This window comes from Zosterops lateralis (genome assembly GCF_965231275.1).
Source record: "Zosterops lateralis genome assembly, chromosome: 8".
Taxonomy (NCBI): Eukaryota; Metazoa; Chordata; class Aves; order Passeriformes; family Zosteropidae; genus Zosterops; species Zosterops lateralis.
This window is the reverse complement of record NC_139768.1, coordinates 18,715,769-18,730,420: the sequence shown is the minus strand read 5'-3', so window position 1 is coordinate 18,730,420 and position 14,652 is coordinate 18,715,769. Positions and strand designations below refer to the sequence as shown.

General features: G+C 40.8%; 1 protein-coding gene across 1 annotated transcript in view; it reads right to left on the bottom strand.

Annotated features, from left to right (window-relative positions):
* Nucleotides 1–798: 798 nt before the first annotated feature.
* RBM20 (RNA binding motif protein 20) overlaps nt 799–14,652 on the bottom strand; it is a gene marked incomplete at its 5' end in the record, with an annotated part of 101,537 nt that continues 87,683 nt past the window's right edge. The window contains 5 exons of the mRNA XM_083866807.1: nt 799–3,923; nt 7,801–7,922; nt 8,612–8,731; nt 11,102–11,771; nt 13,181–13,279. Coding sequence (XP_083722933.1) covers nt 3,813–3,923; nt 7,801–7,922; nt 8,612–8,731; nt 11,102–11,771; nt 13,181–13,279 — 1,122 coding nt within the window. The 3' untranslated portion in view covers nt 799–3,812. The remainder of the gene's footprint in view (nt 3,924–7,800; nt 7,923–8,611; nt 8,732–11,101; nt 11,772–13,180; nt 13,280–14,652) is intronic.

The following is a 14,652-nucleotide window of genomic DNA, read 5'->3' as shown; positions in this document are numbered from 1 at the left end:
AATTTCAACTGTTTACAAACCAAAACTTAAATTAACAAGATTATGTAAGCTCAATAAATAATACATCTGGTCCAGTTCAAGTACAATTCAACAAATCACAGCCTTAATCCTTAGATAATAGAAAAAAAACCCTGAATATAACCAGCCTAACACTAATTTAGTGTTAAAGCCAATGTGAAAATTTGTCTAATGGGGCAAATGTTTAATTCTTTTATTCTTTTCTTCAAAGAAAGTAGGTTGCAGATCGACATTAAAGACTATTTGAGATCAATACAGATTTCACACAGATGAAAAACATAGTCCCTCTTATAAAAGTGCATTCTTTGGTTGAGATGTATTGAAATGGTTTTGATATATTAAGGAAGCCCCTTTTTAAATATCAGTATGTGTTTGGCTAGACCTGAGCCTGCTTTGTGCTATATATATATAAATAAACAGCGTGGATTATAGTGATGATGAATTATGCCAACTAAAAAAATTCAAGATTTTAAATATAATAAGCCAAAAGAAACAACACATTTTTACACAAGCTGAGGAAGGTAAGGGGCTGCCTACAGCAGAATTCTTCCTCAGCAGAATAGGTAGTAGAGAGAAGTTGAGGAGTGCCTGTCAGCATTGCATGATGGCCTGTTGGAGAGGGAAGGAGATTATCTCTGAGTTCTCAAAGTGCATCAGGCTGAAAACTGATCATGGGCATCATTAAGAGCTAATTGAGACTTGGGATTGCTTTCAGCGTTGAGGTTTAGGAGAGAAAGGACCTTCTCAGAAGGGGAAGTGCCCATTTGGCTGTTCCCAGGATTTTGCTTTGTCAGGACAGAGCCCAAAGGGATGGGATGTCCAAACCACCTCTACAAATGTGATCTGGCTCTGACCACATCTGTGGGGCTGGGCTCTGCACTGCTCACCTGAGTCATCTCCCTCCAGAAGAGGAAACTGCACAGGGCAGAGATGCCATCTAGAGCTGCCTCCTTCCTCGGTGGCAAGCAAGGGCCTGTAGCTGTGACCCAAACAGGGTATCTGCAGCCAGGCCATTTGCTACTGAGCCTCAGTCACAACTCCACCTCTGGAGACTGAAACTTAAGTGGCTGGGGACCCAAGACCCACTGTATCCAGAAGGGATTTTACATTCTTAATGCAACTGTCCAGGAAAAAGAAGGAGGTTAAATGCAAGCTGTGAACAAAGGGAGTGAACCTGGTTCAGAACCAGAGGAGGGGGAAAAGTTTGAATCATCTCCCATAAATCCAAAAATAAGCCCCTGGGTAAACACTTATTTTAATTATTCTTCTGCTGCCAGTCAAAATCTCATGGTTACCTGCTGCTTTCCGTGCCTGCCTGTATCCACCTGTTGTCTGTTTTCAGAAAGTGTGATTTAAAGCTCTTTGGCCTGGGAAAGTCTTTGTTGTGGATTTGTGCCTTGCCTATAATAAAGGCACTGGACCTGTAGCTTCTGCTGCACTACAAATAAAGAATAATAACAGTGATACTTTTCTCATTTGAGGTTACCTGGGGATAAAGTTGCTGGAGGCATATGACTTTGATATTCAGTCAGCTATGTCTCACATCCAATTAAGCTTAACCACATGGTCTAACAAGCTCCCATTAGGCTGGTGAGAGCCCTAGTTTGATAGCAGGGTTAGCTTCAAAGATTTGATGCTTGCATTTGTAGTGATTTCCTTCCCTTGTGTTCAGTTTGTGCTGAAGGGCATGAAGGGAACTTCATATTCAGATGATACATGACCAGCTAGAGAGCTGCACTTTAGAAGACAATTGCACAATCTTTACTGCCATTTTCATCATCTTACAGCCTGCAATACAAGCTCTTGTCCTAACAGCCTTGTGCTCAAGTTTCACTGCAATGTGAAAAACAAACAGTCAAAGGAAAACCCAACCCTTGAAGGAAAAATACCTGGTTTGCAATATTGGCAGGTTTTTTCCTTCTCCATAGGGGATAAAAAACAACCCCCCCCAAAACAAAACAAAACAAAAAACAACCACCAAAAAACCCCATCCAAAACTAGCTGTTTTAAATGACAGATGGACACAAGTCTTAACATACTTCAAGCCTGGACAAAGAAGGATTTAGGCTGTAATGTTTTTCATTTCCCCTTGTCATTTGGTAGGCTCTGTCTGACTCTGGGATGCAAAGAATCCCTCAACTTGCAAGAAGCAGGAATTCCAACTATGAAATCTAAACCTACCTCTGGTAAAAATGAGTGGAAAGCACAGGCCATGGAATGGAACAGGGCTTCAGGCAACATCTCTGAGAGACACTGCCTGGCTACAGGGAACTTCAGAGAATGAGCACAGCTGCTGGCACAAGACATAATGGAACAAATACTTTGGTGGAAGCAGTTTTGGCAATTTAGCCACTTTGCAATATTGTGCAACATCCCTGTCATTCTTGGGGATAGCTAGAACCTTCTGGAAAACTGTTTCCTCTGCACAACATCTAAACAGGACATCCAGTACAGCTATTTTTACAGAACATACTGTGATGGATATTAAAGTCAGGCAAAGAATGGAAATGCCTGCAAATCCCCATCTGCCCAGATTGCACAGGGCATTTTATAAACTCTGGGATCAATCCTGGCAATGGTTTGCATGGGTATTCACTTTAGTACACAAAGCCCTATTGAAATGAACCAGAAACTTGTACAGTGCATTTCAAAGGGACTTTGCAAAATACTAAGCAACAACTGTGCAGAAACAATAGGTCATAATAATGCCAGAGCTGTTGGTGCATCCTGTGTTCTCAGTGCAGCACTCTGAGCCATCAGTTGTTGTATTCACCTTAAAAAATTCAGGGAAATAAAATACAAAAACAATATTAGAAATCTGGCGTCCTTCCATAAAAACCAGGAAAATTCAACATTGCCAAGCTGAGGAAAAGCAAGCTTTAAAGAAAACAAAAAGACCCCAAAAGCAAGGATCATTAATAAAATGTCTAAAAGAGACATGGTCCAAACATGTGGCACTTTTAAAAGCCTCTCATGAGAGTTTCAAGTCTGTAAGACTCAAAGTTGGCACCCTTTAGAATTATCACAAAGAAGAGTTTCAAACACAACGGTCCCTGGAGAACACCCTGACCACACCATGGAAAATGCTGAAACCAGAGCAGGCTGGCTGTCAGCACGTGCATTTGAACTGCTCTTGCTGTGCTGGGTTCAGCCTGTGAGTCCCTGGGACAGACTGCGGCTCCCCCGGAATTCGCACAACACCGGCAGTGACAGTCAGTGCTTGACAACACAAACATTTTGTCATTTCACCAAGCTCTAAGACATGGAGGTGGGTGCTGATGGGGTTTACTTTATGCTATCTACTCACTAGTTTTAGCAAAATGGCTTTAGATTTCCTATGCAAATCCTACTTCTCACTGGAGCAATGAGTGTAATGGCTGAAGATATTTTAAGCAACATTAAAGCCTATAAATAGTCACATCTCCTTTCCTTCCAGGGTCCACTGGAGGATGCTGAGTGCTTCTAAGTACTCCACCTGACCTGATGTGTTACATCAGAACTAAAACTTTAAGAATCCCTGAGAATTCTGATTTAATCTAGGAAACCACTCCCAGCACACAGAGTGTGAGAAAGAATTGCTCCACTTCTAACAGATATGCCAGCATTGCTTCACCGTGGGAAACAGTTTCAGGCATTTTGGTTTTTAATGGCACTCTGGGCATAGATGCATGGAACGTGCTCTTTATTTCCCCTCCTCTGTACAGTGCAAATTGACAGTTATATCATAGAAATAAAATTAAAAAAAAAAAAAAGTATCAGCATTCACTCATTACAGCTCTTCCAGTTCATCTGCATCATAGTTTTTTCTTTGCAAAGTGAGGAACGATGCCAGTGTCATCCTGAGGCAGAGGGCTGCCTTCTTCCTTCATTTTCAGGCTCTCTTCTGCAAGCTGGGATAGATACTTCTGCAATCACATAAAGAAACCAAAACATTGTTACCAAAACTGAAAATATTCAACACGGGATCCTTTATGCGTCTTAAGAGCTCTAGCTCTTCCAGCATCTCAAAAGGAATGAAAGTACACAGAATCCCCATTTTGGTGAAAACTCAAGCCAAAAAATATGTCAGTGTCAGGCAAACTGACATGCCTCAGAAGTTCAGAAGTTTACTGTGTGCCACGGCGGGGGGGGACTGGTGACAGAACCAGGAGGACTCTATTCTCCATCAGTCTGTGTAACCAGACCTCACCTTTTCTCTACTCCCCTGTGCTACAGGGCAGGAACTAATTCCACTGAGTCAACTGAATTCTGCTAGGAAAGTACTCATGTGTTGGAACATAAATGATTTCAGAGTCTTGATTCAAAGTTTATGTATTATATTTAAAGCATGTCCAGTTCAGAGATATACCTTTTGTACAAGAACATTTTGTTTTAAGGAAATAATCACATTTAGTAATAATTAACACAATTTAGCAGTTTGGCTAGCATATTTACATTTATTTTGTTTCTCTAAGATAAAGCCTTTCACTGCTTTGGGTATTCAGTGAGATTTAAAAGAACAGACATGGCCACTGAGGCTTTTAGCCTTTTGGCAGTGCTCTTAGTTGGCAGAGCTGCACACAAAATGGATGATGAATGGGTATGGGTCTCAAAATAGTGCTCAAACTATTTATTCAAGGTCAGCAGACATAGAAATGGAAGGAAAGAAGCTTCTTCAGCAGCAGCTAATACAGAGACACCAGAGAAATTCCAACATGGTAATTCTTTTTAATGACTTATATCACATACATCATACACAAGAATAGCTGACCTACACATTATTAGGATCATAAAACTCCTTTTCTAGCTATTACTTATTCTGATTTATTTTGAACAGACCCTTTCATGTCACTGCAAAATTTTCTCTACTTGCACGATTTCCCCAGAGTACAGTTTACTCTTTGGCATCCATGGGGAAGACATTAAATGAGAAATTGATGTAAAAATACTAAGGGCTGTGTTAGAATTGCCACGTTCTCTCAGGTAAATACAAGTTTTGAATATAAGAGATTCATCTGAAAGGGGCTCAGCAATGGTAATGACTAGACACACCCATGACAAAGTGATGACTGCACTCTTGTTACCCTGAATAGAGAGACTGGGCTGTGGAAATTACACAATTCAGTCTCGATCTCTGGGTGCAAAATTCCATGTGGCAAAAAGCCAGAGTAAATGTTACAGTAGTATACAGAGATATAGGGACCATAAAGGCTGGGAGACGTGTTCTGTACACCGTGAACCATAATAAATCACTAACACTTGTCCCTGGATCTGATAACCCAAGCTTTTGGGGCTTCTAATGAGCACCGACCAAAACAAGACAGAGTTTTATCCACTACCTTTAGCTGATGTTGCCAGTTATCATGAGTATCTCAAACAGCAGACTTGAAGTTTTCAGATTCATATTAATATCTAACAAAATGGCAGGCAAGCAAAAAATGTGCGGTTTTTTTCATTTAAATACAAGTTTTGACAAATACTGCATAAAGCTAGTGGAAAATAGGATGAAATGCTGCACTGAGTTGCCAAGGTAGCTTCCACCAGATAAATGGTGATAGCTTTCTGTAGCTGGAGGAAGTGGAGGAAGGGATGGCATAAATATGGATTTTTTGGACGTGGGAATTGCAGTGTATCTGTAAATACAAATATCACCTAGGAAAATAATTTATTATCATGAAGAGAATTAAAAATTACAAAAAGTCTGTGATACTGACAAAGAAACAGCTGATTTTTAAAGTCAGTGATTGATGTTATCCAAAGAGCATCATAGTTAGATGAAGTTGACTATCTTACTTCAAGACAAAACTGTCATCATATAAACAAGGCTTTTCGAAGAAAATAGGCAAAAGAGCTGTTCAGAGTTTCACATTCAAATCCAAACACTGAACATATATTTTGGATGTGGCCCAAGGAGATCATGAGACACAAGAAGCAGCAAATCGGCTATGAAAGAGTCAAAGCCGTGACACAATTTGGGACACTGTTGTGGTCACTGGATGATGGCATTTGGAATTCAGGAAGGAGAACAGGAACACTGCAGCAGCAGTCCCATAGCTCCACTAGAGTCAGAGTCCCTAGTTCCTGTATTGATGGATACACTCGTTAACTTGCATCATCGCAGGAGAAGACTCATTCCTTGCAGAATGCATAAATGAGCATTTTGGCAACTAAAAGGGTTCTAGCAACACAGAACAGTGATTTGAAAGTTGCTAAGTTTTCACTTGGGCAGGCAAAAGTTGGACGAGACATTTACTTCCTGTATTTAGTAAGATAAGAGGTATGGCTCGACAGAACAGCCTGTTTTTATTACTACAGTTGGCAGATTTAATTTTAACAGCTTTTATAGTCTTTGTTCTTTTATCTCAAGTCAGTGATAGATATCTGCCAGAGTACTCATGGGAAATGTCTTAATAGGGGAAAAAGAGGCTATTTTCACACTAAATCAGTTTTAGTTGGGTCTGTTTCTTATGACTGTAACAAAATAAGTTAGAAAATTAAAAAAAAAAAATCCCTCTTCTTCCCATGGAACCAGTTTCCAGAGCCAGGGGCAGGAGTTACAATCTTTCTTTAGTATGTGTTTCTTAGGGACAGACTTGCATGGGATACACAGCCTGCATTGAGTGGTGCCACCTCTGGTGAATCCCTCTGGATTTTTTTGTATGAAGCAAGAAAGGAATGCAAACTGGGCACCAGTTTTTCGCTCTTGCACTTGGAGAGTCCATTATGAGCAAGCATCAGAGCTCTGTAGGAAGCATTTGGAAGCCAGAGACCTTTGTATGATTACAGCTATCGAACTTCAGGAAAGCCAAGAAAACTCTCCCAGAGAAATTACTTGACTGTGAGTGTCACTAGAAAAGTCAATGCCTACTAGCCAGCTAAGGAAAGAGAGCTATTACTTGAACAGAAGCAGAGTTACCACATTTACTGTGGGCAGAGGGAAGGAACAGAGAAAGGAGGAGCAGCTCTGCTTTGCTCTGCCATGACTTTTGCTAGGAGTATGAGAATGCTAGCACAAGTGTATGTGTAGGGTACACACCCTGCTTATGTGCAGGGGCTGGGGGTGGGAGCCAAGGCCATCTCCTCTGAGGAGCACAGGAAGGTAAAGCTCAGGCTGTTGTGACTGATTCTATCGATGGTGCATCTCAAAAGCGACAAAGGCAGTGCTTTGATTGAACTGCAGGAACATGTGGTCTCCTGTGCTGTTATCAAGTGTTGACATGTTTTTGTTACATTCTTATGGAGCAACAAGCACTGACATGCTCCTGCATATCCTGATGGAAATTACTCAGCATTGTGGTGCTCTGCACACAGGGAGGGGATTTCAGCAGGTCACAGGAAATGCCTCTCGGAGCCTGCGTGTCACAGAGAGCTGCGAGCTGAAACACGCTGAGAAACCCACACAAACACAGAAATGGGACTGGCTACATTATCAGACAAATGCCATCTTTAATGCTCCTGACATTAAGATGTACTAAAGGCTGCTGCTGGGGTCATTCCCAGTGACAGAAACATCTGGGACCCTCTGAAACAGGGAATTAAAGATCTGAGTTGCATTCTGTGCTAGTGACAAGGACCAAATGTAGATGAGAAAATCAAATTATCACCTGGCCTCATTTTACCTACGATCCAGAAGTTGATTTCAAGGATCTGAGAGTAAGAAATACTGAAAAGTTTGTTTACCTGAATTTCATTACATCTGAATTCTGTCCACACAATAAAAACTATTTTTTTTATTGCATCATCTATTTCACACACAAACCACCCTGTGAGTTTGTTGTTAGGTAGCTTCAGGTGTGTTTTTACCTGGAGATTTTTGTAGTGAACAGTACTCCTGCAGTGACTTGTCTTTGCTGTCTCTTCATTTGTATAGAAGAGTCCACAGAGCTTGCAGTAAAATCCAGTTCTGGGCACCACAAATTCCACACCTGTTGAGAAATTCTGAATTACATTAAAATGTCAGTTGAAATCCTACCCTCCCCCCCCCCCAATAAACTTGTTTTCAAATAAAAAATGTGCTATTTAGTTAAATATTAGGAATAGGAAGAGTGAATCCTGGATTCCTGGATTCACTTCTCTGATTTTGCTAATTTTGCAATATTGAGCTGCACTTTAAAATCTTGTGCATTAAAAACACACCTTTTCTCTTAGATATACATGCTTTAAAATCTACCTTTTCATAATATTGACTGGAAACTTCACCCTGTAACCTCAAGGGCTAGAAAAGCAGCAATACTTTTTAGCAGTAGATTCATGTTTAAGTTACACAGATTGCTTTGGAGGATGTACTTCTTCCAGGTGTTTTGCTCATAATCAGCATTTACACAGTAAAGCCAATACTTTGTCAAAGACTTTTAAATTACTAAGTATTTTTATATGTATTTCATATATAGTCTAAGGGAACTTATTTCGTCTCATCAGCTGCCTTTTGCCATTCATTCTGAATGAATTAACAATGATCTAGAATCAAAAGCCTGTTTCTTTCAACAGCTCCCCGTCTGTCATAGACCCTGTTCTTCCTCTCCTCACATCTGTTCCGAAAAATAAATATAGCAAGTAGCCTTAAAGTGACATCTTGTTGTAAGGCCGGGGTATTGCAGTGGGAGGCCCAACGTACCCAGGGGAATGCTGAGCTCGGTGAAGACGTCCTCTTGTTCCCAGCCTGGTGCAGAGGGCCTTTGTTTAGACTCTACCTCTGGGTATTCCAGAGATCTCATTTCCAAGTACCTAGAATTTGCTTAACAAATGAATAATGAAAAGAATTTGTTAAAGAGACATTTGTAAACTTCTTGGGAACACTTTCTGGGTGGATCTATAAATGAAGTAAAATCAGGAAAAAATGCTTTTCCATTCAAATCAGAGGCCTTGTTGTTTAGTGCAACTCCAACAGCTGTACTATGGTGTGCAGTCACTCTGATTTTTCTCAGCAGACCATTTTCTATTTCTAATTTAATGTTATGTTTGGAGGGATTTTTGTATTTAAATCTCTAAATAGAGCTATAACATTACACACCTCTGGCAGAAGCACGGCCTGACTGCACTTTGTAAGTGCATATATTACTGCATGACCAGTGGTGCAGCTGGGCTGACACAGGGGCTGCTGAGATGGTGGGGGCAGCAGGACCTGATGAATACATTTCCCCAAACCTGCCTTTTGTAGGATCTCTGCAGCATCATTGGCATCTTCTCCCTGGAGCCACTCTTCTCCCATCCTCACCTCTCCAAGGGATAGTTCCTGCTTTATGGCTCCCAGCCTCTAAAAGATTTTGATTTCTGAATAGTAGAGATGGGATGGTTGGTCCCTGCTGGCTGACATTAATGGACACAGCAGCAGATTCAAGATGTGGAAACACTGGATTGATTTGCTGAGGCAGATACAGCCAGTCAAAAGAACAGATGCTCTCCCTTCCCATGATTTCTATCATATGAATTATTTTTATTTAAAAATATAGAAATTTCCTATCACAGAGCTACAGAATTACAGATAAACTGGTCTGATTCCTCTTCTTCAGTCCTTACATCAAAGAACTACCTCACTTACCCTGACAACATTTCTATTGCATTGCAAATTTCACCTAGATAAGGGATATATTTTCTTATAAAACAAACCTATTTTGCTCAAGCCAAACCCTTCCTGTCTTTCAAGTCTGTGGTTCAAAGATCTGCAGTTTCTGGTTATGAGAATGAATTTTTCTTCACTTTCAAGTACGTCTATTGCATGATTTAAAAGAAAATAATATAAAATCCTAACTGGTTGGCTTTCAAACGAACTTTAAACCTACCCCAGGATTCCAATACTGCAGCAGAGAACCGGGAAAAACCCAGTAAGCTGACATGCTTTTCTTAAGACACCCAGGGCTTTTGCAGCAACTTAAGTCCCACTTAAGTTGATTTCTGTGCTTCTGAGCTGGCAGCTGCATTTGTAAAGAGCCTAGAGCCTTGGACTGCAGATCCCAGATAACAAGTTCATGTCAGAAACCTGGGAAGCATGAGAGGCCCTGGAGCTTCCAGGCTCCCTGCTGACAAGCTGGAAGCTGAGATGCTGGAAACACTAGTAAATATGCTCTTGAGACACCCAACTCTTTCATCAGCTGGCTGCTCAGGAAGCCCAGGAGAGCCAACTTTGCCCTGCCCAGTCCCATGGCAATGTTATCTCCAAATATGCAAAGTCTGGGGTCTTCAGGCCAATCAGGTAATTATTAAAAACCAATGAATTTCAAATCTATCCTGGAGGAAGAAGTTAGCTCAAAATCAGATGTTCACATGAAATGTTTCCAGCATTGCACCCTCAAGAATCTTTCATCAGCTTTTTTTCAAAAGCCCTTGTCCATCACATGGGCTCTGACAGCAATTAAAAAAGAGCATTTCTGACCAACATACTCAATGTTGTTTTTCACTTCATCTCCTCACTATGCACAGCCCATTTGCTCAAGTATCATTTGACAAGGAACTGAACTGACTTTCAGATCCTCAAGATCCCTGTTTTCCTGACAGCTAAAATATAAATAAGTAGCTGTGATTACACTTATTGCCATTATCTCACAGCATATCCTATCAATTATATTAAAGACAACATGCAGTAGCTAATAGGACATGATAAGGCAAGTCCTGGGAAGACATGTATTTGCATGAACAGGGACTGAGAAGTAACAACCTATGTGTGATATCCATATTAATAATTCTTCAGTACAGTGTGTAAGAATACCCACCTTGTCCAGGAGCCAGCCAGACATTACAGACAGTACTTTTCTGTTGACCTTCAGAGACTGTCACTCATTTCATTGACAATTCAAAATAAATTTAGCAAGGCACTGAAAGACTTCAGCTAAACTCATGTGAACCTTGACATGACAATTATAGCAGCTTATGCCTTTCAGAAAGCTTGCAAGCTGCTTATCATATTTCCTTTACACTATTCATCTAAGAGGCTCTAATGGTTTAGCTTGGCCAAAGGCACTGGGGTTCTTTTACTAAGCTGCTCCAAGGACAAGCCTTGATACTATTAACAACACTTATTCTCGTTAGCAATAAATTTCAGTCTACCCTCAGAGAAAACATGCAAGGCTCTCTGCAGGCTGAAGGGAAAAAAAAAAAAAGTAGTAGTTACCCTTGGCCTCTGGACACTCTTGGCTTCCATGTCTTGTTTCTTCAGTAGCATTTTTAATGAGCGTTTCCGTAACTTCTCTGCTCTCAGCTCCTTGTGATCCCATCTGTTTGTAATCATCTATAAATGTATCAGGGAGCTGGAGAGTCTCTTCTTTCAGATGAACAGAAGGTATATGGTGATCTTCAGGATCTAAACGAGTGTCAGAGCTCTTATCAATTTTTCCTTCCTTCTGCTGGCAATCAGAATCCTTAGCAGATTGGTCTTCTTTCAATTCCTCTGGCTTCTGTTCAGGGTCCAGATTTAGGCTTGATGCTTCAGTTACAGCATCATCATTATCATCATCCTCATCATCTTCCTGACAGCCACTAGAAGCTGCACTGCCCTTTGCTGTTCTGAAGTTTGTTTCTAAAGCTTTATGGGAAAATTTGTCTTCACTCCTGGTTAAGTGGCTGTGATTGTTTTTCAGTTCTAACACTGTTGACATACAGGGATACATTTCTGAAGCAGCTTTATTTTTTTGATCAACTGGGACTATTTCTTCAAGCTCAGTTATATCAGGCTCCATAATTAAATCATCTTCTCCCACTTCATCAACTGTCACTAATTCCTCCATGTTAGCAGGATACCAGGTCTCACCTTCTATTTCACTTCCACTCTCCCAGTCTCGGTCCTGTCACAAAGACGTAAAACATTTGAGAGACTTGTGATTTGAGATCATCACTGTTAAAAAGTGAGCCTTGGAACCAGGAAGAACCTTGATATGGCCATGCATAATTCCCCTTGTGTTTTAGTTTCAAAGACTATTATGCCTTGGTGTTGTGATTTTAAACCTTATGCACAAGGACAAAAAAATCTCCATTGAATTATCACATGAACTCCCCTTTGTGAAGATTCTGTAACTCCCTTGAGGATTACAGTGTCTCCAGTCCCATGCTTCTGGCTTTTCTGCAAGAAGCAAAGCAATGCATGATGTGTTACACTTTGTTACACAGTTGATGCTACTATGGAATCACCTTCCTCTACCTCCATCTCAGTGCAATGAAAATGTACTGAACCCTATTTGAGCCACTGTGGCTTTCACTTTGCTGGACCAGGTCCTTTAAATTCACATGGTGACTGAGAAAACATGGCTTCCTTCTGCAGTCATTTCCTTCCACCAGCAAGATCCCTCTGCCGGGGACCGTGCTGGGAGCCACTGGCTTAAACCTTAGGAAAAAGCAGGCTTACAGTTATACTCCAAGGTACATTCTGAAATACCCCATACTTGCAGTTACAGACTTACAGGACTCAGGCACTAATACTGGATTTGAGAAATATTAGAATTAAAAGGTATATCTTACTTTTAAGACACACTTGCATCTTAAATTTCAACTCCCAGACTCCTTGTGTACACATAATCTATTAATAATCTGTATTCTCCTTCTGTTTGGCCATTCCCACACTTCCCCTCCTAGAATCCTAAAACAGCATGAAAACTCTGTGAGCTGGCACTGCTCTTGCCAGGAGATCAGTTTTCTGCAGCAACAGATATCAATATCTTCCATATCTGACCATCAACCCATGACCCTACAGATATGAAGCTGGAGGAATTCCAGGGACATTGCTCTCCCCAATTGCAATGCAGCAGTAGGGGTGCTGTAAAGGCATTATTTAATTAAAACCAGAAACAATCAGGAGACTGCTATCTATAGTTCATAAGACCAGAGTTCTAAAAAGTATTCATCATAGTCCCCTCTTTCCCACTAACTGACCACATCTCCTATTTTTGGGCACAGTTTGCAAAGTTACCCAGTTCACTTGGGCATACATTCCTTACAGCTGCCACTGCCAAGCACTATGTATGTGAAGCAATGTACATGAGCAAAGAGTAACTAAAAAAAGAGCTCTGGAGACATCAGGAAAAGTTGTCCTTCAAAGCAGAGGTCAAGATAAGGCAAGTTAATTTAGACAACCTCCTTCTCCAACTCCTTTATGTGTTTTATTCATGAGGGGTTAGTATTTCATTTGGGAGAACGTGCTACCAAACATGGGGGTTCAATCCTTTTCTCAAAGAAGCTACACCAACAATGTGTCACCAACCTTCTCCTTCCTTGTGTTTTCCAAAATCTCTCCGGATTCTTTTCCTTGTTTATTATCTGAAGGTGAGCTCTTCACTGGAACTTGCTCCTCTTTTTCAAGCTAAAATAAATACATATACACGTATAGCAACACACAGTGGTGCTCTAGTATGTTTCTATTCTGGGTTTCAAGAAGCAAAGTCACTCACAAGGTCACATTCTTTATTTCTAAAGTTTATGCAAGTCAACTAGGCTGTGGGAAAAGACCCAACACTAAATTCCATTCACAGAGCTGCACAAATAAGAATTAGGAAAAAGAATTTTAAACAAAATTAAAGGTGTAATTTATATCATAGAATTGGCTAAAAGACAGGTGGGGGAGAATGTCAATTAATTAAAATTTCCAGCCTCCACTCTTCTGTTCTCTACCCACATTTGTTATGTTGGCTCAGATGTGGTAAGGAGAGCAGCAGTGTTAAAACTCTGCAGAAGACTTTGACTGTTTTGTTTATTGACAAAGGATCAGCTGAAAATGGAATTGGTTGTACAGTTCATACTTTGGAAGAACAAAACCACAGTCCTATCTGGTATTTAATAAAAGAGGGACAAAGTAAAAGTGAGTTCAAGACATACAAAACTATTTCTTCCTTTTAAAATAAATCACTAGTAATATTCCCTGGAGAGATATGTCTTTAGTAAAGCCACTGTAAAATAACTTGGAAAACATGCAGAGCAGTGTGATTTAGGATGCTGTCTGACATTTCTCTCTGACATCTCCTCCCAAGGAGCCATACATCATAGTAAAATACCAGCCAAAGGAGAAAGATGACAAAAGGTGACACAAACATGCTTATCTATGGAATGAGGCAATGCTGCTGCTGGTTACAGACTAGTGAGTTACAAATCTCGGAAATTCCACCAACTTAGCCCCACATGAGAAGAAGGTCAGCTGGAAACAACTGACAACAGCCCCAGCAGCACAAAAGCACAAGCAAGAGATGGAGCCCTGGTCAGCCAAGCAGTTCTGCAGCCTCCTATGCCAACAGCCCTGGGGGTGGATGGCAGCAGCTATCTCTGAGGGACTCCAGGGGCAGCAAGGCAGCCATAAACCAGTAACCAGATCCCCAGGGGGTGGGGATGTGAGTATGGGCTGTACTGAGACTGAGCAAATGAGGCATCTGGATGCGTTCCCCCTCCTACTTTTTCCCAGTGGAGAATCAAATCCACAAACATTGCCACTTTACCACTGGAAATATTTCTCCAGAGATTGCATAATTTTATAGGTGAGCTGATTCAGTGGTTTCTGTCATGGAAAGAAATTTCTGCCAGAACATTGAAGGGAGTGGTGTGAATTATCCCTGCCACAGCTGAGGATAGGGACACATGATTACTAGAAACAATTGCTCTTTTGAGTTATCCACAAAGAAATGTTTCTCATTAAAAGTTCATTCCCCATTTTAATAGTATAGCAACCACTTCCCTGTATAAATACTG